Genomic DNA, 26,046 nt, shown 5'->3' with positions numbered 1-26,046 from the left:
AGGCACTGCGGTGGGCAGCCTCGCACACGCCATTGGTCACCGCGGGTAATGCTTCCCCATCCAGCCAATAGCATGCTGTCTGCACGCCCAGCGGTCTGTGTCGTCTCTGCGCGTGCGCACATATCTCCCTACTGAAATGCCCACAAAGAGGACTGGGCTAATAATGCCTGCAGCTGGCAGCACCGTAGTACCCAGGGACTGATGGTCGGTGAGAGGTACTGGGCGACGAGGCGATACTGCCGCACTCCGAGCCGCGGACGTGTTCCAGGAGGGTCTTGCTGCTCTGCAATGTTCTCATCCGGGTCAGGCAGACAGAGAATAAGCGAATGTCCCAGGAACTTTAGGTTTGTCCAGTCCCCAGTGTTAATACTAGGTCTCAACTGCTGTCTGACTGACGTACGAATCTCCTATCTGGACCTGCCATCCCTCCATCTGGCCATTTCTTTACCTGGTTTCAGTTCTGCCCTTCCACTTACACAGCTAGACTCAACTCTGCAGATAACAATACCAGCAGCTCCTTTCCACAGACGTCCAGCTGGTTCTTTTATCTCATTGCAATAGACGTTTCTATTTCCCAGCTCTGGCTTCTCAGACCTCTTTGAAACTTCTTGCCTCTTTAATCCTCTGCAGCCATTCTCAACATGCACAGGTGTGTGTTTTGTTAACTATACACAAACTAGGTATCTAGGGAGAGGAACTCCAATTGGGAAAATGTCATCATAAATTGACCAATAAATAAGTCTATGGGGGCATTTTCTTGGGTTAAAATTGGTAGGAGAGGGTCCAGCCCATTGGGGGCGGTGTAACCACCAAGTCAGTGGTTCTGGGCGATATAAGAAAGCAGATGATGGGTCTGAACAGATTACTCAGCTGTTAAGAGCACTTGTTCTTGCAGTGAAAACACGTTTGATTCCCAGCATACATATAGTGGCTCACATTCAAGAAAAACTCATACACGTAAGTAAGTCTAAGAATAAAATGGAAGACAAAAAAAAAAAAAAAAAAAAAAAAAAAAAGCAGCAATCTGAGCAAGTCGTGAGGAGGGAGCCGGTAAGCATTATCCCACCATGGTAATGGCTTCTGTTTCTGCTGCAAGTTCCTGCATTGGCTTCCCTAAACAATGGACTCTGACCTGTAAGCCAATTAAATCCTTTCCTTCCCAAGTTGCTTTTATTTATGGTGTTTTATCATAGCAATAGAAACCTAACTAAGACAGATATATTTACTGTGTGGTATGTAGTGTGAGATTTGAGAGTTGATAATAAGTTCATAAAATAAAAAGAAAAAAACTTCATCGCAGCCAAGATTACAAAGGAAAGCAGCAATACTTCATAGCTGCTTTCATTGAAACTGCTATATCTTGTGACTTTCATGTTATTAATTAAATTCTGACATTGTAAAGACACAAATATATTTGTCTATATTTCTGACATAGCACACTCAAGGCAATATATAAAGCATTTTATTAGGTGTGTATGAAATATATTGTCAGTCTTAAATATATACAATAAAAAGGTTAAATTTTACAACTAATTTATTAATTTTTTGAGGTTTTATTTTGCCTGCATGTATGTCTGTACCACATGCATGTAGTGCTAGCAGTGGTTAGACAAGGGCACCAGATACCCTGGGACTGGTGTTATGGACAGTGATGAACTACCCTGCAATTGCTGGAAAGAGAACCTAGGTCCTCTGGAAAAGCAGACAGTATTTTTAATCACTGAGCCATCCCTCCAGTTTCTTAACTTATTTTTATAAAGATAAATATGAATGCAAAAAGAATTGGATAGTTAAGTGTCTCTGTGTCTAATCCTAGCTATCTGGATTGCATAATACTGGCGTGTATGTTGGAGCTGGGAAACAGAATCACTAGACATGGCTGCATATGTTCTCTCATTAGCCCAAGGGTAAGCTCCAAGTCACACTCTCTAGGAAACACAAAAGTGTCCCTCGGATTCTTTGACAGGTTGGAAACTGATGTGGGCATGATGGCTTTTCATGAAGATGGAGTGGGAGCAATAACCTGTGAATGTAACTTTTATTCTCCTGTATTTTCATCTCAGAGGCTTAGTGCCTGTCTGCTAATCTAGGTCTAGTCCTGGAAGCTTCTACCCTCTGTACAATCTAATTTAGGCCTAGAAGGTTTTCAGCTTCTGAGACTTACTGCTGAATAAGCTCACCCTTTCTAGCTCTTTCTGAGCTCTGGTTGGCTGGTTCATCTCAGCTGTTCTGGCTCAAACGGCTCTCCAAGCTGACTGGTTCAATTTGTCTTCTCTCTCTCTCTCAGCCTCTCCTCAATTGTACTGCTTGGCTTCATACTAACTTTGACAATATGTTCTAATCTTCTGGCACATTATGTCTTCACCTGTCTCTAGCTTGTTTTCTCTTCACAACCTGTCTCTGTAAAAAAAAAAAAAACTGCCCCAGGAAAACTGCTTCCTTTCTTCTCTCTCTTCTCCTGAGTCAGGCATATCCTATTCTGTAAAAATCTTTCTCTGATTCATCACTTTGTCTGCCACTCAATTAGACATCACTTTCAAACATGGGTGCTACCTTCTACAAACTTTACCTTCACTGTTTGGCATTAGAGGTGTGTACTAAGGATTAAAGATTAAATCTTTAATTAAATCTTTAATCCAGCAGGATTAAAGATTGTGTGCTAAAGGCTGAGCCACACCACAGCTAAAAACAGGTTTTTCCAGTAAACAACACAATCCCAGAGTTCACACTGTGATAAAAAAAAAAAAAAAAAAAAAAAAAGCCTGCAACAATGAGCCTGAAGTCCCACCATCCAGCTTCCAACCTTAGTCCTGTAGAGCTGACCTAAAATACAGCTGGATGGTGGCAATTCCAACACAGCAACAACCTGAGCAATATCAGGGAAAGTCTACCATGTAGGTATTGGAGGCCAGTGCTCAGCACATGCTCAATTTTCCTGGTCACTGGTGTGTCTCTTTGTTCCCAAATAGTTGCAGGTGAGGAGGTTAAAGCATGGAACTCCCAGCTCATGTCTCTGCTGCTCAACTCTAGAGAGACTGTGCCTGTTTCTTTGAGGGATTCTTAGAGAGATGATAATTTAGGGGCTCTGATCAAGTCTACACCTGGAAAACTATAGGCTATGCTTTGAGTTCATAATGGGATACCTGGCCTGTGCCTGGTAACAGCTTGGAAGTCAAATACTATGTCTGTTGTTGATCAACTTGACAGTGAGGTCAGGGTCCAGAACAAAGCTCTAGTACCAGCTGGACCTCTCTCCCTCTAGTGACATCACTTCCTGTTCTTTATTTTACTAGGAACTGAGCCCCAGCTCCGTTCAGGTGGGAGACCCATCATTATCTTGTGCAAGGAGTCTTGACAGAGTGTGAAAAGCATGCAAACGACAATCCCACGGGCCAGAATGAGATTATAACATCCCCCACAGAATGATCCAGAAAATATAGTTGAAAGTCAGAGGTGATGTGCCCTCAGGCAGCTATAGAGACTGTTAATACCTTCTCATCACATTGTTGCCTCCGTAGAGTATCAAAGGGAACTGCTTTTTGTAAAACCTTGAATTTTCTTTTTGTCTGCAAAACCAGCTATGGTAAATGGATATACCTCAACCCACCACTGAAATCACCAAGCCTTGTTGATGGGTATTCCTGATTGTCAACTTGACTACATTTGGAATGAAATACAATCCAGAAATGTGAGGGCATACCTGTGATCCAGATCCCTTCCACAGGGAGGAAGACAGGTTTCTGACCTGGACCTTGACATGGAGATCTTGAGGCATAGTGGCCATAAAAGCTTAGGCCCAGGCAAGGTATCACACACCTTTAATCCCAGGAGATAGAGGCAAACAGATGTGAGTTCAAGGTCAGCCTGGGACAAAACAAGTTCCAGATCCAGATGTGGTGGTACGCAACTTTAATTTGGGCCACACCTTCTGCTGGAGGCCACATATAAGGACACTGAGAGAAGGAAGAGTCACTCTGTCTGCTTGCACTTACTTGCCAGCACATCTGTTGGAACCCACGTCTACAGAAGAGCAGCTGAAACAACTAGCCTTGTGGGCCTGAGCAACTACTAGATTCCTGGACTTCCCATTGTTGGGTCAGTTGGACTACAGACTGTAAGTCATTACAATAAATTCCCTTAACATACAGAGACAGTCCATAAATTGAGTGACTCTAGAGAACTCTGACCAATACACCTTGTGTATTTATTATTATTCAGTAAACCTTAACATTGTTGAAACACAAATGTATTCATCTATGTTTCTAACATGGGGCAATTAGAACACCCAGGAATGGATAAACAACATCATTCACCACTTCCAGGCTCAGCCCTAACTTGACCCTCACCTTTACCACAGACCTTTGACCTATCCTATCCTAGGTGAGAAAAAAAAAAAAATGTTGTCTTCCTGTAATTGCTTTTCTTGTTTTTTGAAACATAATCCTACTATGTAGCCCAGGCTAGCCAGGAGCTCACAATCCTTTACCACCAAAGTGCTGGGGCTATAGATGTGTGCCATCTACCTAGACGGTCTAATGATTCTTGCTGCTCCATATCTGTTCTGTCTCCATGACATCATTACCTTCCTGTTTCTATCACTAGTTCAGACCCTTCAATCCATTTGGTTCACTGACTCCTTATGTTCAGTTTTCAGTTAAGTCTCAAAACTCAGAATTCAAATTGTCACTGGCATACAGGTTCTATATATAAGCATTTATACATGAGTATGAATCTACATAAGAACCATACTAATTAAAGCAAATACTGAATGTATTGTTTTCCCTTTAACATTCTCAAAATAGGAGCAAATGATTTAAATAGCAAATAAAGATGTTCTTCAAGGTTCTTTTCAATCTGTCCATTCCAATTTACAGCTTTAATTATGAACAGTGGGTAATGTTCCTTCTATCTTATACAAGTATTATAAATTAAACAATACAAGTATCTGGTAAAGAAAAATTTAATAAGGAAAAGAGGTATTAGTAAAAATGTTTTTAAAGATTTATTTGATATGCATGTGTGTTTTGCCTGCATGTACCTAAGTCACCACATGTGTGCCTGGTGCTCATAGGAATTCAGAAGAGGGAGTCAGATCCCATGGTATTAAGAGTTTCAGTTGGCTGTGAACCACCACGTGGGTGCTAAGAACTGAAGCTGGATCTTCTGCATGAGCCATGTCTCCAACCCCATTATGAAGTCTTAAAAAGAATGTAATCAAGAATCCCATACTCAACACAGAAGCAATACTGAGAATAAAATGTCTTAACACTTTTTAATTTTTTTTTATTGATTGTGTTTACCCATATGTTTCACCTCATTAAAAAAAAAAAATCAGTATTTCTAATTTCTTGGATTTTCAACTTTAAGTTCCATGTTGACAAATCTATTTTTATGTATACCTTTGATTCTTACAACAGAAGTCACATGTTTAAAAATACCCAGTCCTTAAAACACAGCCATTGTCAATATTTTGTTTACAATACAAATCCTGAAGACAAACATTTGACTATATTAATTTATTAGTCTGAAAACAAAGTGTGGGATATTATTGTATATACCACTGGTATATACTGAATTCCGGCAGCAAAGTGTTAATGAGAAAATTTCAATTTTCCCTGGTAGTATGATATAAAGGCCAATCTATTTCTCACTTGTTACAACTATATTTCACTGAATTGTGGTTTAAAATCACAAAGTGATAAAATATAAATACAAAATGCTAAGAAAAGTTTAACATATCAAGGGAAAATGTCTTACGCATTGTAATTTTTTTTTTTAAATCCAGCATAAAGGCAAATGTGGCTTTTCAAAATGTAGCCCATATTCAATCACAGGAAAATTCAATTAATCCACCTAATATACAAACTTCACAGATATCATTTATTTAAGTTTATGTCCAAAATTTTCCAGGTAACATAAAAGTCTAGCTAACAATTAGAGTTAACATCAAGAAAGATCTGCAAACTACAAACATTTGCAAGTCAAGTTAAAGCATGCATTTATCTCTGAAAGAAAAGAAGCCCAAATTGGAGTTAAAAGGCAAGTAAAAACAACTATAAACTTTCTTTAAGTAGCTTATATTTAAAGTAATGCAAGTGTACATCATATTTATAATGTAGGGCGTTATATGTTTTCCCAGCTATACATGCAGACTATACTGTGTAGTAAAAATGAATCAACTAACTTGACAAAAAAAGAAAGAGAGAAAGAAAGAAAGAACAAAAGAAAGAAAGAGAGAGAAAAGAACCAAAACACCCATTTAAGCTGCAGAAATCACAGAACTATCCAATTTCTCCCTGCAAGTCACATGAGGCTAAGCTAAAAGTAAATCATAAAATCTCAGTACTTAATTCTAAATTAATAGTCTAATTTTGGCTTACTACTAATAATTTATACTATTCTTTTCTTTGGGCTAGAAAATTTTTTTTAGGAGCCAGCTTTTGGAATCAGCAATGTAATTTCCAGTCCTGCCCTCTAACAGCCAAAAAGGTTGCTTTTTTTTTTTTTTTTTTTTTTTTTTTTTTTTTTTTTTTTTTAACTTAATAGTTCTCAATACCCATGGCCTGGAGAGAATAGACTTCACAAGTCACAAGTTAAACTGCTCTAATGCAATGGAACTAGTAAAATACAGTATCTGTTCTTAAGAAAATTTACAAAACTAACAATTTTTTTTCTCCAGAATTATAAAAGATAAAAATCTATGACCTGGTACTCTAATATAATCAAAGAAAGACTGCAAACTGAAGTCAAGAAGCATGGGCTTACTGGAACACGGCAGTCTCTCCACCTGCACTGAAAATTCTCATGGAAATACCTTAGAACTGCTCTGGTCTTTGCAGTTCGTGACTCATGAATCACTGCTATGGTTCAGGAAAAACTTTTCCTGTCAGAAAAAGAGATTACTTGATGGTGATTCCTATAACGTATCAGAAGGAATGGGGGACGATCAGCTGCTTGGAAATCTTTGGAAATTCCAGAAAGACATCTGGCAGTTCTATACGTTATCCCTCCTTCTGCGTTTCTTTTTCTTTAAAAAATTATGTTTGATATTTCACATAATATTTAATTATTTTGACTTAAATAAGGGAGGATTTTCAACATTTCCCAACTTAGAAAAAGGCAAAAGTCAGAAGAACTCTATGCCGGCAACAAAACCATCACATAAAATTCAAGCTGAGTGGTGGTATGTTACCCCTTTACAGACTTGCCCCTTGCTTCACACAGGATCCAATCCAACTTAATTCAAGTCTAAATGTGAAAGTTTGCTTGCATAAGGAGCAGACAACATGCAGTTCTCAATGAGCTCAAGTTACAGTAGAGCCAACAAGATGCACACCCTACCCCACCCCCAAGGAAAATAATCCTATGCAGTTTATTGTTAGACTGTGCTTAAATAAATCACACCATTAAATGAAAAGTTTGAGGATAGACAGGAACCAAGAAAGGGAAGACATGTGTACCTGGCCAGCAGTTTTCTCTGGATATCCTGGTCCCACTCTCTCACAGCTCACTTTTCCCTGTAATACAGCAGGTAGTACTTCAGGGGGTCAGGCAACGGGAGGCGCAATACCCTCTGACGAAGGAAGTTCACGGGTGGCTCAGGCTTGGCCTCCCGTAAGGTCCTCTCTGCCACTTCCCGCCGATCCTCCTCTGCGTCCTCACAGCTGGTGTCATCAGAGGGGTTGGAAATGCGACTGGCAAACACCTCTTTATCCAAAAAGACAATGGTCTCCATTCTGCGGCGACGAACTCGCCTTCTTTTAAACATAGGTGTGCTCTTCAGGCCACCTCCTCTGGTGGCTTCCTGGCGCATAGCCCTCTTGATGCTACCACGGATTGCAAGCCGGGCCAGGTCCTGCAGGCTGCGCACGGCTGGTGGTGCTGTGGACAGGGGCAGAGCCTGTGGGCATGAGTGGGGCCAACCCACACCTAACTTGCTGAAAGGACTTAAAAAAAGGGGGGCATTCTAACCAAATAGGAACCAGTGATCTACTTTGCACCATATGTGTTTCACAAAAGCTTTGCAAATACACTAGCTCTTAACTTTGAAAAGGAAAGAAATACTGTCTAGATTAGTGGTAAAATTTGAAACCTTAGGGTTTGTTCTTGCAGCCTAGTTTATAACTCTATTCTGCTCAGTGACATCATAACATCCACTCAATGACACAGCAATCCACATTTCTAACATCCTTTTATACACTTTAATGGTTTTACTTGAGTTTAAATACACATTAAACAGAAAACCTAAATCACTTTTTTTCCCCTCCAGGACACATAACCTTCTTCTAGGAAGAGGCTACTCTATAGAGGGGACTCTCATGTTATCTGCAACATTTGTAACCGAAATCATAACTCCTGCCTAGAACCCACCAATATCTTCTGCCCTGCAGAAGATGCAAAAAATATTGTTAGACAAGGTTCTAACAACAAACAGTGCGTCCCCCTCTTTTTGAGGCACCAACCCTTCTCTCTTGTCTTTTGTTCCTGAGAACATGAGCAAGTGCTCTCTCTGTAAGATGGAGCTATGGTACCCTGTCTGCATCCTGTCATTCTACTGAGTAGTTAAGGCCTTGTATCTCAACAACAAATGCCCTGTAGTATATCCTGCTCTCATCAACTCAATTAAGAGAAGATTAGTTCCTGAACATCTGCAATCCAGCTGTTTCCCCAAGACGCTAAAACAGTCTCATCACTGGCCAGTGGGCTCCCAAGTATCAGCTCTGACCTGTCCAGCTTTCTCTGAGGACCACCAGGAAAACTGATGCAGTTAGCTATGGCCAGGTTCACAGTCCTTCTCTGACGTGACTTCTCTTAGGCCTTGTGACACTCCCACGGGCTCAGTGTCCACTCCCACGGGCTCAGTGTCCACTCTACTCCTCTCTCAGTGTGACTTCTCTTAGGCCCTGTGACACTCCCATGGGCTCAGTGTCCACTTACTCCTCTCTCAGTGTGACTTCTCTTAGGCCCTGTGACACTCCCACGGGCTCAGTGTCCACTCCCACGGGCTCAGTGCCCACTCTACTCCTCTCTCAGTATGACTTCTCTTAGGCCTTGTGACACTCCCACGGGCTCAGTGTCCACTCCCACGGGCTCAGTACCCACTCCCACTGGCTCAGTACCCACTCTATTCCTCTCTCAGTATGACTGCTGATGCTTGATTTAACCTCTATTCTGTAAACTTAAATAATATAGACCAGTTCCCCAAGTTGAAACTCAGTCCCAATCAAGTCAAACCTACCCCAGACTCAGCACGATACCTTAGGCTCTCCTGTTCTTCCTCAGAAAGGGCATGTGTCCTGGAACCCTTCCTGTTGAGAGGTTGGTGATGTCTCAATCTTTTTCTCTTGCATGATAGGGAAAACCCCATCAACTTCCTGCCTGACTTCTGCCTCCAACCTGCATGCATGCCACTTAGGAGGATGCTCCAGGCAGTGCATGTCCAAGCTGCGTAGCCTCTTTGTATGCTGGCTTTGCTACATGGTTTCTCTTATTCCCTTGGTCTCATCAACTTCAGAGATCTAGAAAAGACAGAAACTGCAAACACCCTACCCAACTGAGCACTTTAGTAATTCTAACCAAACACACACATGTTTATTACTCAACATTCACAGTGAGCATTTCAGGAGGCAACACGCGCCTAAGGTTCCTAGCCAAGCTTGACAAGTCCGCATACAGAGACGCTCATTTTTTAAACTAGATTTTCAAAGTCTTCCAAATGTTTTCATGAATTCTTGACTTTCAAACTGAGCCGCTGTGCCAGAGGATGCTGCATTTCCTTAGTGCGGGCCACATTTGTTTCAATAACAAAACTTCAGAGCACCAGTCTGACAAGTTCACCCAACTAATGATTGACAGGATTATACCTATGTAAGTATGCAGCGTCTTCAATATCTGAAGCTCTCCACAGCCACAAAGTGAATTAAAACCCTACTACACTCCAGTCGGTGACTACACCATGAAGTGTGTGTCCCAAAGTTTGTCCCGGTTTTACCTTTTGCCCCTCTCTGTAACTTTGGGTTTTTTTCCACCATTTTTACAAGCTCCCCATAATAATAACTGAATATAAAATGTAAAGGGTTGGGTTACATGCTGCTGAGAAACATCTATAAAAATTAATCAAGGTTTTCCTCTCAGCCTCTGCTCCCAGAATGAATAATTATTCTCTAAGACTAATTATTTGATAGATGACTAGGCTGTAAGTTTTGGCTTGTTCTCTGACCAGTTCTTAATTCATTGTTCTTTTTATTCTAACTTGGGTTCAGCTTCATGGCTGGTTTCTTCTCCTTGTCTTTGTACATCTGTCTCAGGAGCTCCTGGGGCAGATTTTCCCTTTATTCTATCCTGGATTCAGCTACCTGCTAGTTTACGTCCAACTCCTCAGCATCTCAGCTCAATCTTCCATGTCTCTCATTATTTCCCAGAATCCTCTCTTTTCCTGCCGGATGTCTGACCTGTTTCCTGCCTCAGCTCATTGGCCATAAGCTTTTTTATTGACAGGTGACTGGTAGTAAGAGATTCTCTCTATACCTTCTTAAGAAAATTTCCTTTTACCCTGAACATAACCAAGCACAACATAGCAACACCCTCTACATAACTTCCCTCATCATCCCAAGCTCTTTGTATATCTCACTGTTGCTGGTTACGAAATGTCAAGGCTTTGTCTGTTACCTGACACACAAAGAGGACAATTTAGAAAATGATTCTCCACTAACTTAAGTGTTTTTGGAAAAAATTAACCAAAATGTATGTGTTAGAATTATGTATAATAATTCATATCCCTCTCTCTCTCTCTCTCTCTCTCTCTCTCTCTCTCTCTCTCTCTCTCTCTCTCTCTCTCTCACACACACACACACACACATTTTCCAAATGCTTTAAGTGATAAGAAAGTATAATGAATAGTTTTCATTTGAAAATCCTAAATCATCATCATTTTAAAATCTTATTTATAATCTTCATTTGGAAATCCTAAATCTTCAGCCCTTTGAAATCTATTTTTGTGAAAGCTGTTTTAAATATGAAACAACACATCAGGAAGAAGGTCAGCCTACATTAGCTCATGTACAGCCTGCATATTAGAGAAGTAAATACCAAGGTTCAAAGCCTGTGAGCCTACACAAGCTCCTCAGTCACACAGCAGAGCAGGCTCCTCACTCACTCAGTCACTCAGTCACTCAGTCACTCAGTCACACAGCAGAGCAGGCTCCTCACTCACATTTGCTTAAAGCAGCAGGAGACAGGTACTGTGAGGAAGAGGACTATATTTGGGTAACAATTCCCAGCAAGCAAAGCAAACTGCCTAAGATTCCCAAAATAAGCTCCTTTTTTTTTTTTTTTTTTGTATGTGAATCATCTCTTCTATTCCTCAAAGCATGACCAGCAGCAACATGTTATAGATTTAAGAGATTAAAATCATCTAAGATGAGCTAAAAATCAATACTTTAAAAATACCTAAAACATCTTGTATAATTTGAGGATGCAACAGGGGAGGTTAACACTCTTTAATATCAAAAGGTTTATTGTAAATTTTGTTTCTATTTTAACTTTAATCAAAGATAAAAGATAGGTAGGAGGTTCATACTCACGTAGTTGGACAAGTCTGGACTGTCCTGACTCTGAACGGCAAGGCTGGACCAAAGGTGCAAAGGAAACAGCCAGAATCTTTTTTGTTTCCCAAGCAGAAGGGCCTGTGCGTGTTATCTTGGTCAACTACTCAAAGACAAAACAAAAATATCCAAAGGATTTGGTCACTAGATAATTTATTTTTAAGCGTGATCATTTCTATATAGCAAATCTAAATATGAAACCGCCTGTCTATATATTCCTAATGTGACGTAACTAACAACTAACATGAACATTCTCATGCAGTGCTTAGCATGAACACACTCAAGCTCCGTGACCTAACTTCTGTTTATAAAAAACACAAATGATAAGTCAGTTAAAGGACTATAAGAAAAAAAAATAAAAAGATAATGAAAATAAGATTCATGCAAGTAACTTTTTAAGAGTTCTTCAAAACAGTGGCTGAAGGTAAGTTGGGGAGGACGTGTCCTCAGTACAGCCAACCAAAGATGAACAAGGTAAGCCGGGGAGGGCGTGTCCTCAGCACAGCCAACCAAAGATGAACAAGGTAAGCCGGGGAAGGCGTGTCCTCAGCACAGCCAACCAAAGATGAACAAGGTAAGCTGGGGAAGGCGTGTCCTCAGCACAGCCAACCAAAGATGAACAAGGTAAGCTGGGGAGGGCGTGTCCTCAGCACAGCCAACCAAAGATGAACAAGGTAAGCTGGGGAAGGCGTGTCCTCAGCACAGCCAACCAAAGATGAACAAGGTAAGCCGGGGAGGGCGTGTCCTCAGCACAGCCAACCAAAGATGAACAAGGTAAGCTGGGGAGGGCGTGTCCTCAGCACAGCCAACCAAAGATGAACAAGGTAAGCCGGGGAGGGCGTGTCCTCAGCACAGCCAACCAAAGATGAACAAGGTAAGCTGGGGAAGGCGTGTCCTCAGCACAGCCAACCAAAGATGAACAAGGTAAGCTGGGGAAGGCGTGTCCTCAGCACAGCCAACCAAAGATGAACAACAAGCTACAGTACTTCAGCCATTTCCCCTGATTCCTATGTGCTGACATCAGGAGTTACAGCTGCACTGGCATCTAAGGCACAAAAACATCTGAGCTTTAAGCCATCTGTACCTGTAATAGCTAGGGAGCAGGAGAGGCCCAAATGCCAGATGCTAAAACCTGGTTGCTGTGATTTTCGTCAACATCAATGTGTCACACTAGATACCTAAGGCAACTGTCCTTACTGTCACTGACAGCACTTCAGGGATGTAGTGGGAGGGATCCGCTACCTGAATCACAGCAGTGTGGGTCATGAAACCACTTTGTATAATAGGATTAGTACCAAAGAATCCAATTAAACTACACAGCCTCTGTGTGCTCCATGTGACTAGGACAGTCTACAAATGCCTTAATAGGTCATAAAACTGAGAAGATTATATGATTATCTTTTCTAAAAACATCTAACCCAGAAACCCATCTAAAACTAAGATTCTCTAAAAGGATTAAGCAGTACAATTACTAAAGATTAATTATATTTAGAGATAATAGCAAAAACATTTTTCAGAAAATTTTGCAGATTTAGTTTTTAACTTATGTGCATACGTGAGTGCCAGTACTCTTACGAGTCCAGTAGAGACCATCAGATCCCCTAAATCTGTAGTTTACAGACCTTTATGAGTTTTCTGAACTCAGGTCCTCTGTAACAACAGTATGCACTTAAGTCCTGAGCCATCTCTTTATCACCCAGAAACTTAAAAAAAAAAAAAAAAAAAAAAAAAAAAAAAACCTATTTTATTATGTTTTGCATTGTAGGTGTTTTGTTTATGTGTTAGCCTGTGTACCTGGTGTGTACCTAGTACTTTCCAAGGCCAGAAGAGGGTTACAGATCCCAAAGAGCTGGGGTTACAGATGGCTACCGTGTCGTGTCAGTGCTGGGAATTGAACCCAGGTCCTTTGAAAGATCTGAACCATTGAATCATTTCTCCAGCCCCTTCAGAAACTTTTTTTTTTTAAAGAAGAGTTTCTAGCTATAATGACCACCAAATATTTAACTATAATACACAAATTATGTGAGACCTTTAAACTATGAACCTGTATTTCATAATCTAGATGAACAAATAGAAAAAATATGAGGATGCCTACCCTCTTCGGGTTATTCTACGGTAAAATGATCTCAAACAAAATTTTGTAGTGATAATAAAAAAATTAACAAAGCCTTATTAGTTACCTCCCTTTGTTAAAAGTCATTATTCAGGAAATTAATAAGCAAACAATAACCAAAATTTATCCCTGAAGTATAGGGGGACCAAATCACTAATAGTAGTTTTCTCTTTATCAAAGTTAAGCAGCACCTAAATACAGAGGGGAAAAAAAAAAGAATTTAAAAGTATTACTCTACAGTTCTTAATAAGACAATGAATCAGGCTGAGTCATCCAATCATTCTACAGGGTAAAAAGAAATGCTGCTTGTGCCATAAACTTAAGTGGAGCTTGTCTTCTAGACCTAAGGACTTTACATCCAAACAACTGTATATCAAAAATATTCAGAAAGTAATTCATGTATCACTGAACATGTACAAATTTTGTTTGTCATTCCCTAAGCAACATAGTCAACAACTATTTATATAGCAATGATACTCTATCAGGTATTACAAGTGACTTAGAGGCATTATAAAGTACAAAGGAAGACATGTATATGTCATACGCCACTAACATTTTTTGTAACTTTATAAAAGGATCTGAGGCATCTGCACATTCTGTCATGAGCGGAAGCAAGTGGTCTGGTAATCAATCCTTTGTACGCTGAAGGCAAATGTCTATTTTAATACATCACTTATCTTCCTGTGTTCTTCTCCATCAGAATATGTCAACAGTAAACACTATCAAGCCTCTAGATCCAACTGCCAACAGGGAGAAAACACAAAGGACAGAAGAACATGCAGTCCACCACCGCAGAGATCTACGGGCTGACTAAAACATAGTCCCCTGAACAAATCAGTTACAAAGAAAATATGAGAAAAAAATAAACCAAGAGATTAAAAAATAAGAAGGACTAGGATGATGGCCCAGTTGGTGAAATGCTTGCCGTACAAACATGAGAACCAGAGTTCCAATCCCCAGCACTCAAACACTAGGCAGGTGGTGCAGTCCATCTGTAACCCCAACACGCAGAAGACGGAGATGGGCTCCCCATAGCAAGATGACTAGCGACACTAGCTGAATTGGTGAGCTCTGGGTTCAAGTGAGAGATCCTGACTCAATACATAAGGTGGAAAACAACCAAAGAAGACACCGTTTGTCAATTCTCTGGCCTCCATATGCATGTGCACATGCATACATACAAACTGGCATCCACCCACATGTGGTGGCATATTGTATACATACATACATACATATATACATACATACATACACACACACATGCACAGCTAAAACATTTATCAACTAAATGCAACTTGTAAACATCAAAAAGATATAGATTCAAAGTTAAATGACTTAAAATTACACTCATGAACTCTCTTAAGTAAAGCACTGTAAGTTACAAGTTACTCTATACAAGACAATTTTTGAGAAGGGAGGAATGTGTAAAATACTTTCTATCAAAGTATTAAGCAAGTACATGAACAAGATCAAAACTGACAGAAGCCATCTAGGAAAGGGAAGGCCAGCAAAGGAGTTTTCTGACAATGGCCCACCACGTTGTGAGACTGTGATGGATGAGTTCTGAGAATGCAGGGTTGTTAGAGACTTCATCCCAGGATTGCTTCTTGCTGTTGATAAACCTTTCACTATTACACAGCCTAATGATTCCTGGGCATCAGCCCACCCTATTGGGCAGATTTTCTGCAGATCAACATGAAGATGTAATCTCATATAGTACTTCTGTGTAGACAAATTGATGATTTCATAATTCCTGATAATGATTTTATAGGATTCCTAAATTTATACAAGTAATTTCAAGCCCTCTATACAACAAAAGCAGCAAACAGAGCTCTGTAAACCTTCATGCGTCATGGGCTAATTGAACTAGAAAAAGAAAGCAGGCTTGAAACAAATGTACAATCAAGGAAAACATTCCTTCTAGGTTAAGGAGGAAGTCACTATCCGGTAACTAAAGGTCTTAAACTGTGAATGGACAATTTATTGTAGATACAAGGATAAGAAATAAAATATTGACTAGTTTATCTATACAAAACTTCAAAATAATATGACACAAAACAGATGATTTGCCTCTTGACAAACCCATGCTAACTTGTGACATAAAAACTATTGCTTTAAACTTATAATGAACTTATGGGGGTGGAGGGGGGGGCGCCTTGTTACAGATAATGGATGGTTAGTCAGATACTAGTCTTAATGGAAGGACATGTAAATAATTCTGTTCTAACTCCTTAAACCATATCAATCTATGTCATGAATTATTGCCTTAAGCTTAATATCAACTTATTGGCATATAAAAGTATTTAGAAAAACATGTAATTAACCTGTGGTAATAGTTCTACCTGATAGTTGTATGAGGCAAATTTTTAGAGAAAATATAAATGCTAAGAACAGAAATAAAGGTTGTTGGAGCTTCTTTTCACTGCTTCATTCAGAGTGGGTGTTTTTCTTTTCCTTTCTCTCTGGCTCACAAAGAGTGAATGAACTCTGAGCCTCTCACCTGATCAGCAAGGGGCCTCTAGTCGGAGAACCTGACTAACTAACTACTTTTACTAATCCTCTGCTGCTATCTGCAGGAGTTTACTGCCAGAAGCCAGTAAGTAGCTTTTGGCCACAGAACAACAAAGAGTTAAAGAAAGAGAAAACTTAGCAAAAGTAAGCTACTCTTGCCCCAGTAATTGTCTATGCCACCCATCAATGCCTGCCTCAGTCTATCTTGGATGCCAGGCTGGTCAATGGCCTAAAATAAAAAGGAGCTGAGGTGAAGGGAAGAAAGAAGAAAAAGAAGGGAAGGAAGAAAAAGTAGGGAGGAGGAAAGAAGAAAACAGCAAGAAAAAGAAGTGTAAGAGAGACAGACAGGAGGTAGGAGAAGGTTCACACATAGCACACAGGGTATGCAAGACCTATATAACTTTGTGTTCCTGTTAATAAACTGGCAGAAGCTACTGTAGGAGTAGTGTACATAAACTGACTCTGAAAGAGAGTGCACAGTGTCAGCTGTGTAGAGAACCTGACCTTCTCTTCCAAGGGCATGACAAGGATCCCTCCAACTTTGAGAAGATTTTTCATGTACTCTTCATGTTCTTTCTGCACACCAGCCCCACAATATACACGATCATACTGACAACAATCTGGAGCGATCTCCAGGCAATTGCCAGTTACAAAGGAAGGTTCACAGAAGTCAAATCTGCAAGAAAAAAAGTTTTCTGTAACTACATGTACTGTTGTAACAAGAACATAAAAACAAAGTTATGCCTGCCATATTGGGAACAAGCAAAAGAAACTTGCTCTCAGACTCCACTTAACCATCTGGGAGAAACTAAATTCAAGGTCCCAGGCCCTAGGGGATCTGAAGACTTCCCTATAGCTGAACAGCTTCTGTGGTACACAGCTGTCTGAGTCCAGACATCTCAGGGACAGTTGTATGAGTCCAGCCATCTCAAGGACACTTCATCTTGCTGGCAGGTTCAAACACAAGTTCATGTTCCCAGGCCTAGGAACAAACACCTATCTCACTTCTCCAAAAGCTTTCTTAATTATCTGTTAACAGGCAAAGAATATAGAAATTGCTGTTATCTAAACCAAGGTGCATAAGTTGTAAAATTATATAATCAATTGCCTGTTATGCACTAATTAACTACATGGAGCTGACCCGCTCCTTTGTTCCCTTATCTTTCTGAGCTCCGGACCTAAAGTCTTAGCAGGACCAATTAAAGACCTTGAAGCCAACTGCCCTGGATAAGGCCTAGTTTCCAACGAGTACTCCCTGTTTAACCCATAATGTCAACATTCAACTGGATAACACTGCAGCTTCCCTCAGGTTCCCCCTCACTTTGTGTTCCCATCCTTTAAAAATGCTGTACAATCTCCCTTCCAGGACATGGTTCAGATCCTGAACGAGCCACTTGCCTGGGTGCTCAAAAAACAAAGCTTTCATTAATGCTTCTGTATCTGAAGTGAGTTTTCTTGGTTCCCACCCCAAACACAACAACTACATATTATGTTTTAATTACAAAATCACAGAACAATGTAACACTTTGCAGATCCTGGAGTTAGAAGCTACATTTCCAAACAGAATCATACTCTATAAATAGAACCTTATATGTTACAAACAAAACAGAATGAAAGTGAATGTTCCAACATGATCCAAATACAAAGCAGCACCAGCTACCATCTTTCACTGTTTTTGCAATGCTCAGCCCGCGCTCAGCTGCCTGACAAGCAACTGGAGATCTTATTAGATTTTGATTTATGTATTCATTGTGTGAATTCACCTGTGTATACTTATGGGTGTGCCACAGTATGTATGAAGACTTCAGAGGACAACTTGTGGGGGTCAGCTCTCCTTTCACTAGGTGGGGCCCAAGGATCAAACTCAGGTCATCACTCTGGGCAACAAGTGCCTTTACTTCCTGCACCGTCTCACCAGCCCCAACAGGAGGTTTTTTGTTTGTTTGTTTAAAAAAACAAAACAACAACAACAAAAAACCTTTTTTTTTTTTAAACAGGCTTTCCTCATTGGTTGGCCTGGAACTTGGTACATACAGACCAAGCTGCTCAAACTCACAAAGATCTGCCCGCCTTTGCCCACCACTACTGGCAAAAAATATTTTTTTATTCTCTGAAATTTCCATTATTTCAGAAAACAATTAGGTGATATAAATTTTCTATACTAGAACATGAAAACTGAGCAAAATAAATTATTTGGTTTTTTTCTCTTACTATAGTAATGAAAAATTGATGTTTAGTATCATAAATTATAAAACACAAAGCTGGCAAGGTGTGGTGACACATGCCTTTAATCCCAGCACTCAGAAGTCAGAGACAGGTGGATTTCTATAAATTTGAGGCCAACCAGGTCTCCATAGTGAGTTCTAGGAGACCCAGGGCTATTCAGAGATCTTGTGTCAAAAAAAAAAAAAAAGGAAGGAAAGAAAGAAAGAAAGAAAAAATAAAATCCATAAAGCAATTAATGACAGAGAATATTAAAACAGTAGCAAGGATAGGCACACATATAACCTAGGATCATCCAACCATACTTTAACTGTTTTCTGGTATATGCATACTAACAAACTGGCTTCTCCTATCTATAATTAACGCCCTTTGTTTGAACCAATGAGTCGCATCTGCTCGTACTTGTCGAAGCTGTCACTTGTTCTGATGAAGACATCTAGTTTCTGCTTCGCATACTCAGTCACATCTGAATGAAGCTCCACGCCATGGTTAACACCAAAAGGACCTGAAAGGTTTGAGAAAACAAAGCTCTTACAATGAGGGAAAGAACTCCTTGATTATTTGTTTTCTATACTTTCTTAATTACAACACAGATAATTCTGTAGTGCATAATTACAGAAACTCACAAGGGTTTGAGGTCTCGGCATATTCATGGCTCTAAACCACCCAAGGGAGTCTTTCAATGTTTAGTATAGGTTCCATTCACTAAGATAGTATTTGTTTTGATGCCTTGGCTCCTCGAAAAGCTCTCAAACATTAAAAGACTCATTTGCAAATTGAGAAAGAAAAGCAAGAGTAGTAGCTTTTACCAACAAGTTTTAAAAACCTGTATTTACAAATGAAATCTGTGTTAGGATTTATCTGTATCTCACAGCACTTTCTTTATTACTGCTGGCAGTATCAAGTGCCACGGTGTCTCCAGGCTTACTCTTTTACTAGGTATTAAGGTAGGTGTGTATGTGTGTGACACACACACATGTGCATAGATGCACACATCCATGAATGTTCATGGCAGAAGTCAACATCAGGTTATTCTGTTACTTTTTGAAACAGGGTCACACTAAATAAACCCAGGGATCCACGCATCAGTTAAAATGGCTAGTCATGCAAGCCCCTAGAATCCTATCTGTTTTCCAGCTCTGGGAAGACAGACACACCCTGCTACACCTGGCTTTTTTTTTTTTTACACGTGTTCACCTTTACATGATTTGAACTCAGGTCTTCATGCACAAACAGTATTTACAGTGAGCCATCTCCTCAACAACTTAGGTTCTTCTTCTTTTTCTTCTTTTTTTTTTTTTTTTTGCGTTTTGGTTTTTCAAGACAGTGTTTTTCTGTGTAGCCCTGGCTGTCCTGGAACTTGCTCTGTAGAACAGGCTGGCCTCAAACTCACAGAGTTCCACCTGCCTCTGCCTCCAGAGTGCTGGGATTACAGGCGTGCGCCACCACCACCACAAGGCTGCACCTTTGCACCTTGAGGCTCTTTTCAATAGCATTTCTTTTTCTTTTTTCTTTCTTTTTTTCTTTTTTCTTTTTTTTTCTTTCTTTTTTTTTTTTTTTTTTGTTTTTCGAGACAGGGTTTCTCTGTGTAGTCCTGGCTGTCCTGGAACTCACTCTGTAGACCAGGCTGGCCTCGAACTCAGAAATCCGCCTGCCTCTGCCTCCCAAGTGCTGGGATTAAAGGCGTGTGCCACCACTGCCTGGCATCAATAGCATTTCTAATATAGGCAGATTTATTACCTATTTCTCCCAGTCAAAACCACTGCCTTAGCCAATCAAAAACAAAGATTAAAAATCGTATCAATTAAGAAATGCAAGCAACATCTGAAGTCTTTGCCCCACTGTGTTTTACACAAAGCAGCAATTCAATAGCTCTTCAGCTGATAACCCTGATAACCAGAACCGGCCACATTCATACGTCCATTCTCACAGCTTGTAAAAAAAAATAGCCTAGATAGCCCCAGGTAACCTAATAAACCCCTTTCATCTCTGAAAACTCCTTAAAAATACATAAACTTACTACTCTTCTACTAGCAAACAACAAACGAGAAACTGTTACAAAGAATTTCAACTACCAAAGAATTGTAACAACACCCAGTGGAGAAGAGCAAAAAGGTGATTAGAAGTCAAGAAATCATATAAGGTCCGGATTTATAGAGCTTTGCTGTTTTCCATCATTCACATCAGAATGCAGCAGTATAGGTAGGAGGCACAGAAAAGGTACCCCGGCCTCCCAACCCAGAGCCCACAAGTGGATATCATCAGTCATCTACCACCTACTTTCAGCCAACTAATAGGAGGCCCATGGTCTCCACCAGGCTACGCAGCCAGCCTACAAAATCTTCTATTTAAAGTGATACCAAATTGTACTAAGGCAGAGGGGACTAAAGCTCTGTGTCCACTCACCTAGAATGAGCCCCACCATGGAGCTGAGGTAGCCAGTACCACTGCCCAGATTCAGGAAAGAGAGCCCAGGCTGCAGATCCAGAGCCTCCATCACCTCCGAGTAGATGCACGGGGCTGAGAGGTGAATGTTTCCATGTTTCCACGCCAAGTCTTTGTATGCATTTTCTTTAAATTCTTCAAGATAATAATCTGCTCGATCAATAGCTCGGAAAGCCTGCTCTACTACGTCCGTCCGGATGTACTGGGCTTCCTTCAGATTGTCGATGAGCTCGTCGTTGTCCTCACCAGCGCTCACGGCACCGCCCATGTTCAAGACTACAGCCAAGCAAGGCTACAGTTAAAGTTTAGTAATGATTTACATTAAGGGGAAGGGCAAAACAAATTCTCAGTTCTGAATATAGTAAAGACAGAAGTATGTTTTGCCAATAACTACTTCACCCTTCGAAGATGCCAGTATTGGGAGTGGAAATTACAGGGTCAGAGGGATAGTTCAAAGGGTAAAGCACTTGGCATACAAAGCCCATGACCTAAGTTCACTCCCCAGAACCTACATAATGCTGAGGAGAGAAACTAGTGCCACAGGGTCATTCTCTGATCTCCTCACGTACACAATGGCATGTGTGAGCCCACATACCATAATTTAATTAGGAAAAACAAAAAAACACTAGATCCCCTAGAAATTTAAGCTAACAACAAATAATAAACCATTTGATGTTTCACTGAAACTCAATTTTAAAAAAAAACTTTACATTTATTATTTTATTTGGAAAGTATATTTGCTAGCCTATGGGTGACACAATTTGCAGAAGTGGTCCCTAGGGATCAAACTAAGATTTTTATACTGGGTGGCACATACCTTTACCTGCTGAGACATACAGAAATCCAAATTTAAATGGTACCCCCATGTTAACTGGAGCACTATATCTCAACATGCACATAAAGTCAGAGCAAGTAATCCACAACCTGCTGATTAGGTTACTCTAATGTTTACATTTTAGGTAAAAATATTCACAAAACTTTCTTCCCAAATAGAAAACACTGCGACACCTTATTGTAACAAACATAAAATCCATTTCAAGGCTAAAGCTTAGCAGTAGAAAGGGTCACTGGCGGCAGTCTGTGGCCTACTTCCTAGACCGCTTCCCTCCCCTTGCTGTCTAAGAAGTATACTCCTTGTCTTCTCCTGTCCCCTTTAGGTCCAACTACTAAAAAATAGTCCCTGATCCAGTGAACAGGAAATATTGTTTACCCTAGAGAGGTCTTTTTCTTTCTAGAAAATGAAAAATATACTTCGCAGTTATATACTGACCTCAGGTGACTTTTCCAAACTAATGGCTTTATTTCTTAAAAGTTCGTGATGCTGATATAAACTGCTGAAGAAAAGACTACCAAACCACAGAAGATCAGGAGACTTTCTGAACCAAAACACCTCCTGTTCAGGAGTTCAAGGTCATCTTCAGTGAGTTCCAGGCCAGCACGGATTATGTAAGAACCTGTCTCAAACAATAATAGCAATTATGTTATGGTCCCTGTTCCCTCAGCCTTCTCTCTAGAATACTGGAGACAGGCCCTATACATACCCATCCCTAGACACACCCATGTGCACAACTGCTAACAGCAGTGCTAGAGAATTAAGCTAGAAATGAAAATCGACCACCACTCCAGCATCTTACAACAGGAAGAAAACTTTCTTGATACAAATTCTTTCTCATTTTATGATGAAATAATCCATCTTCATAATCAAGAAAACTATTAGATTTTCAAATCACAATTCGGTTATTAAAATTTAATCCACTTTTCAAGTGAATTCAGAGTTCTTGCCCCAAGTTGTAACTAGTCCCTAGCGCTAATAAGCTTGGGCTTAGTCTTAAATACGCCACTTAATGCTATTGCTGCACTACTGACCTAACATCGTCATATGAAATTTAGGACTCCAGTTGAAAATAGAGAAATGTATTTATATGCTTACAGGCCAATTTAGGAAAGGACTTTAAAAAAACACACGTCCTACTGAATCAAGAAAGCCACCCTTTCCACCCTATCTCAGTTCTACAAATGAACAATCTTCAGCAGGTATCACATTAGATAGATTTCATTTGCACTAGATATTTGTCACTGAATTTTTTTCTCATGTGAAAGCTAATTCCATGTTAAAGGAACAGAATATCAGAAAAAAAAAAAAAAAAAGAACAGCAACTAGTTTTCAGCAACTAGTTTTTACATTCAACATCAGAAGGCAAGGCAAGCTGGTCTTAAGTTACTACACTGCTCACAGTCACAGACAGCGAGAGGAACTGCAGTGAAACCAGCACTGTTTTAGCCAAAGGCTTTTGTTTTGTACACAGCATGAATACGGGTGTTAAAGACTTACAAAAGAACAACATTCTTTGTTAATTTCCGTTAATACTTTGTTAATCAAATATAATGTGCATTATATTGGTGAGCTGTCATGTGCTGTTTAAGTTGGTTGCACGTGGAGGATGAGAACGAGGACTCTCTTGTACCAACTCCAGGATGTTCGTTCTAGTGGTCTCCAAAGTACCTTTTCCTGGAGCCTGGTGGGAGCCTAATTCTATGACAGGGGGAAAGGAAGAGCAAAGCAGCCCAGGGGTAAAACATTTTGTCCTTGAGAATAGCTAAAAGATTAGCCATTTACAAGACTACTGTTTTTTGCATGGTATAAAAATGCCTTGGTAGAAACAAGAAGCCAGATGTTCAGCCATGGAAATCTCGAACATGGAGAGACGAGAGAGTTCAACTGGTAACTGCAGCTGACCGCCTCTAGGTGATCTCTACTACATGACTGTAAGTGCCCAACTTGACAATGTCGTCTGCTTCTTGATTGTATGTATGTATGTATGTATGTATGTATATATGTACGTACATATAAACATAAAATTTAACTTGGAAGCTTCACTTGGGTTCTCTATCAGAATTCCAAATGGCTGCTTAAACGGCATTTTCCCAGATGATTTCTGCTGTTACCTTTTGTTTGGTCTCTCGATTGGGCTATCCCAGTCACCCCCACTAGAGTGAGTACTCGATATTTTCTATCTACTACTTCGTTACTACTCACTAGTTCTTTTACTTTTGCTTGCTATATATACTTAATAAATTCACTCATTTAAAACAGAAAGTGTGACTATTGTAGATCATTCTCTAGACTACACAGAACACCAGGGCAGGTCTATCAATTGCTTTTGCTGGAGAGTAGGTAAACAATGATGGAATGTGATACTTAATATCAGCTTTGCCTGACACTCTAAAGTCACCTTGCATAGAAGCCTCACTACTTGCTGCTGAGACAGATGTGATCAGTCACCATGTCAAAAAAAAAAAAAAAAAAAAAAAAAAGCCCTAAAATACACTTGAAAATACTCTTTCCAAACCAAATAGTACCTACCACTGCACAAGAATAAAGTGCAGCAGATTCCAATTGAAGGCAAAAAATCATTTTCAGGAGGCTGTCCTTCATTCACTACACTACACACTGTACTGGTTACTGTAATGCTTATTATGCTTATTACAGTTTCCATTCAGAACTGATTAGCACAGTCCAACAGGAGAAGGGCACGGGAAAGCATTGAGCAGTGGTAGCACAAGACTCCAAGTGGACAGCAACAACACAAGTGAAGCTGGACTAAAGGGCCCTGTTTCACATCGACGCTGTGTTTGAAAAAGACTACCCTGGCTGGCCCACAGTCAAGTGGACGTCACTTTCTTAGGGGATACCTTGCTAGGGACACGTTATCTAAACCATCATCCTGTCAGCAGAATGATGGAAATAACTAAGGCTTCTTGCCTTGAAAACCAGAACTCTTGCAGGGTATGCATTAAATGCATACCACTTGTGGTCTGCATCTGAATGAAAGCCTGACTGATAGTATACGCTGACTTGGGGCAGTTGTTCCTGTTTTATGCCTTTCCCTAAAGGGGTCTTTCTTTTCTCCTCTGTAGGATACTCTGCCTTCTTCCAAGTATCCACCGAGGTATAATTTGTTTCAAACATTGTCAATGCTTTGTCAAAGCTTTGGGACTACCAGAATTGACAAAAAGAAAAATGAGTTGCTTCTCACAAGTCTCAGAGAAGGATGGAGGAAAGCCAGGGCCAAGGGATCGACCAAATCTTCAGGAGGGCCCACTTCAATTCCCTTTATATATAGTCAGTGCTGAGCCTCTTAAATACCTCTTTGTAGAAGACAGCCTACCAGACGTAATGGAGCCCACGTTAGCCAGTGCAGGGCCCAAGAGAGCAGGGGGCAGATACTCAGATGACTGAGTTGAAGGCAGAGGTACAGGCCTAATAAAAAACAAACAAAGGGTCCAGGCCCCTGCGAGTTCTCTCCAGCTACTTTAGACCTTTCCCTAAAGGGGTCTTTCTTTTCTTTTCTCCTGTAGGATACTCTGCCTTCTTCCAAGTATCCACCCAAGGTATAATTTGTTTCAAACATTGTCAATGCCCGACTTGCCCTTGAGCTAATTGCAAACATTTCCTACTTTGTCAGAAATGGGTTGTAGATCTAGAGCAAACAGAACCCAGAATTAGCAACAGGAGGGGGTGGGGGGCGCGCTGGAGGGGAGGGAGGTGCTGGGGGAGGATGTAGCGTGGAGGGTGCTGGGCAGGGAGGTGGGGGGGCGGGGGTGGCAGGCGCTGGGGCTCGAAACTCTCGGAGACGGTAAGAGACACGGATGCTGGGGGACGGGTAACCAGAGTTGGAGAAGGGATACGGAGGGAAGGGCCGAGGGGCAGAGACGGCTCTACCTCGGCGCTCAGCAGCCCTCGGATTTAGTCTCGGATAGCAGTTCTTCGGACGCTTCTGTCGCTTCGGACCGACCTCAGCCGCTGTAAACATCCGCTACTACCTCTGCGCGTGCGCGAGCTATACCTGCACTGAGCATGTGCTGTTGGAGGGCGCTCTTAAAGGGGCAATGGCACTACCCAGGAGCCTGCCCCTTTCCACCCACTGGTTTGAATGAGTGTGTCGCTGCCTCAGTGGTCACTACGTAGTCTCCGAACATGTCTTGCTCTAATGATATGAGAGGATGCTGGTGTGTTGGCGGGAGAAAGGCGTTTTGCCTGCAGGCACATGGTTCTCAGCTTATGTCCACTCAAAGACACAGCCCTACAGAAAAGACAGTGAAGAAATAAGAGTGATAGATTGGGTCTATTTGCCTGTGGGAGTTACAACA

The 26,046-nt window shown here is 40.7% G+C and overlaps 1 protein-coding gene and 1 long non-coding RNA gene across 3 annotated transcripts; one reads left to right on the top strand and one right to left on the bottom strand.

Moving 5' to 3' along the window:
* The first annotated feature begins 68 nt into the window (after positions 1-68).
* On the top strand, positions 69-5,271 carry LOC143441550 (uncharacterized). Its single transcript, XR_013109106.1, has 2 exons — positions 69-344; positions 3,294-5,271. It is a non-coding gene; the product is annotated as an uncharacterized LOC143441550 (long non-coding RNA).
* On the bottom strand, positions 5,259-25,765 carry Pcmtd2 (protein-L-isoaspartate (D-aspartate) O-methyltransferase domain containing 2). 2 transcript variants are annotated; one of them, XM_034494558.2, is made up of 7 exons: positions 25,619-25,765; positions 22,166-22,349; positions 20,857-21,187; positions 18,853-18,955; positions 16,732-16,903; positions 11,583-11,706; positions 5,259-7,881 (listed from the first exon to the last, which is right to left on the bottom strand). In XM_034494558.2, the coding sequence occupies exons 3-7, from the start codon at positions 21,161-21,163 to the stop codon at positions 7,508-7,510; spliced, it is 1,080 nt and encodes a 359-aa protein (XP_034350449.1). In that variant the 5' UTR covers positions 21,164-21,187; positions 22,166-22,349; positions 25,619-25,765; the 3' UTR covers positions 5,259-7,507. The 2 variants fall into 2 exon arrangements, with proteins under 2 accessions (XP_034350449.1, XP_034350448.1); XM_034494557.2 differs by having other exon boundaries at positions 20,857-21,171.
* Between the last annotated feature and the right edge of the window lie 281 nt (positions 25,766-26,046).

Source organism: Arvicanthis niloticus, chromosome 2 (genome assembly GCF_011762505.2).
Source record: "Arvicanthis niloticus isolate mArvNil1 chromosome 2, mArvNil1.pat.X, whole genome shotgun sequence".
NCBI classification, from domain to species: domain Eukaryota; kingdom Metazoa; phylum Chordata; class Mammalia; order Rodentia; family Muridae; genus Arvicanthis; species Arvicanthis niloticus.
Note: the sequence above shows the minus strand (reverse complement) of the source record. Positions and strands in the feature narration are given on the sequence as shown.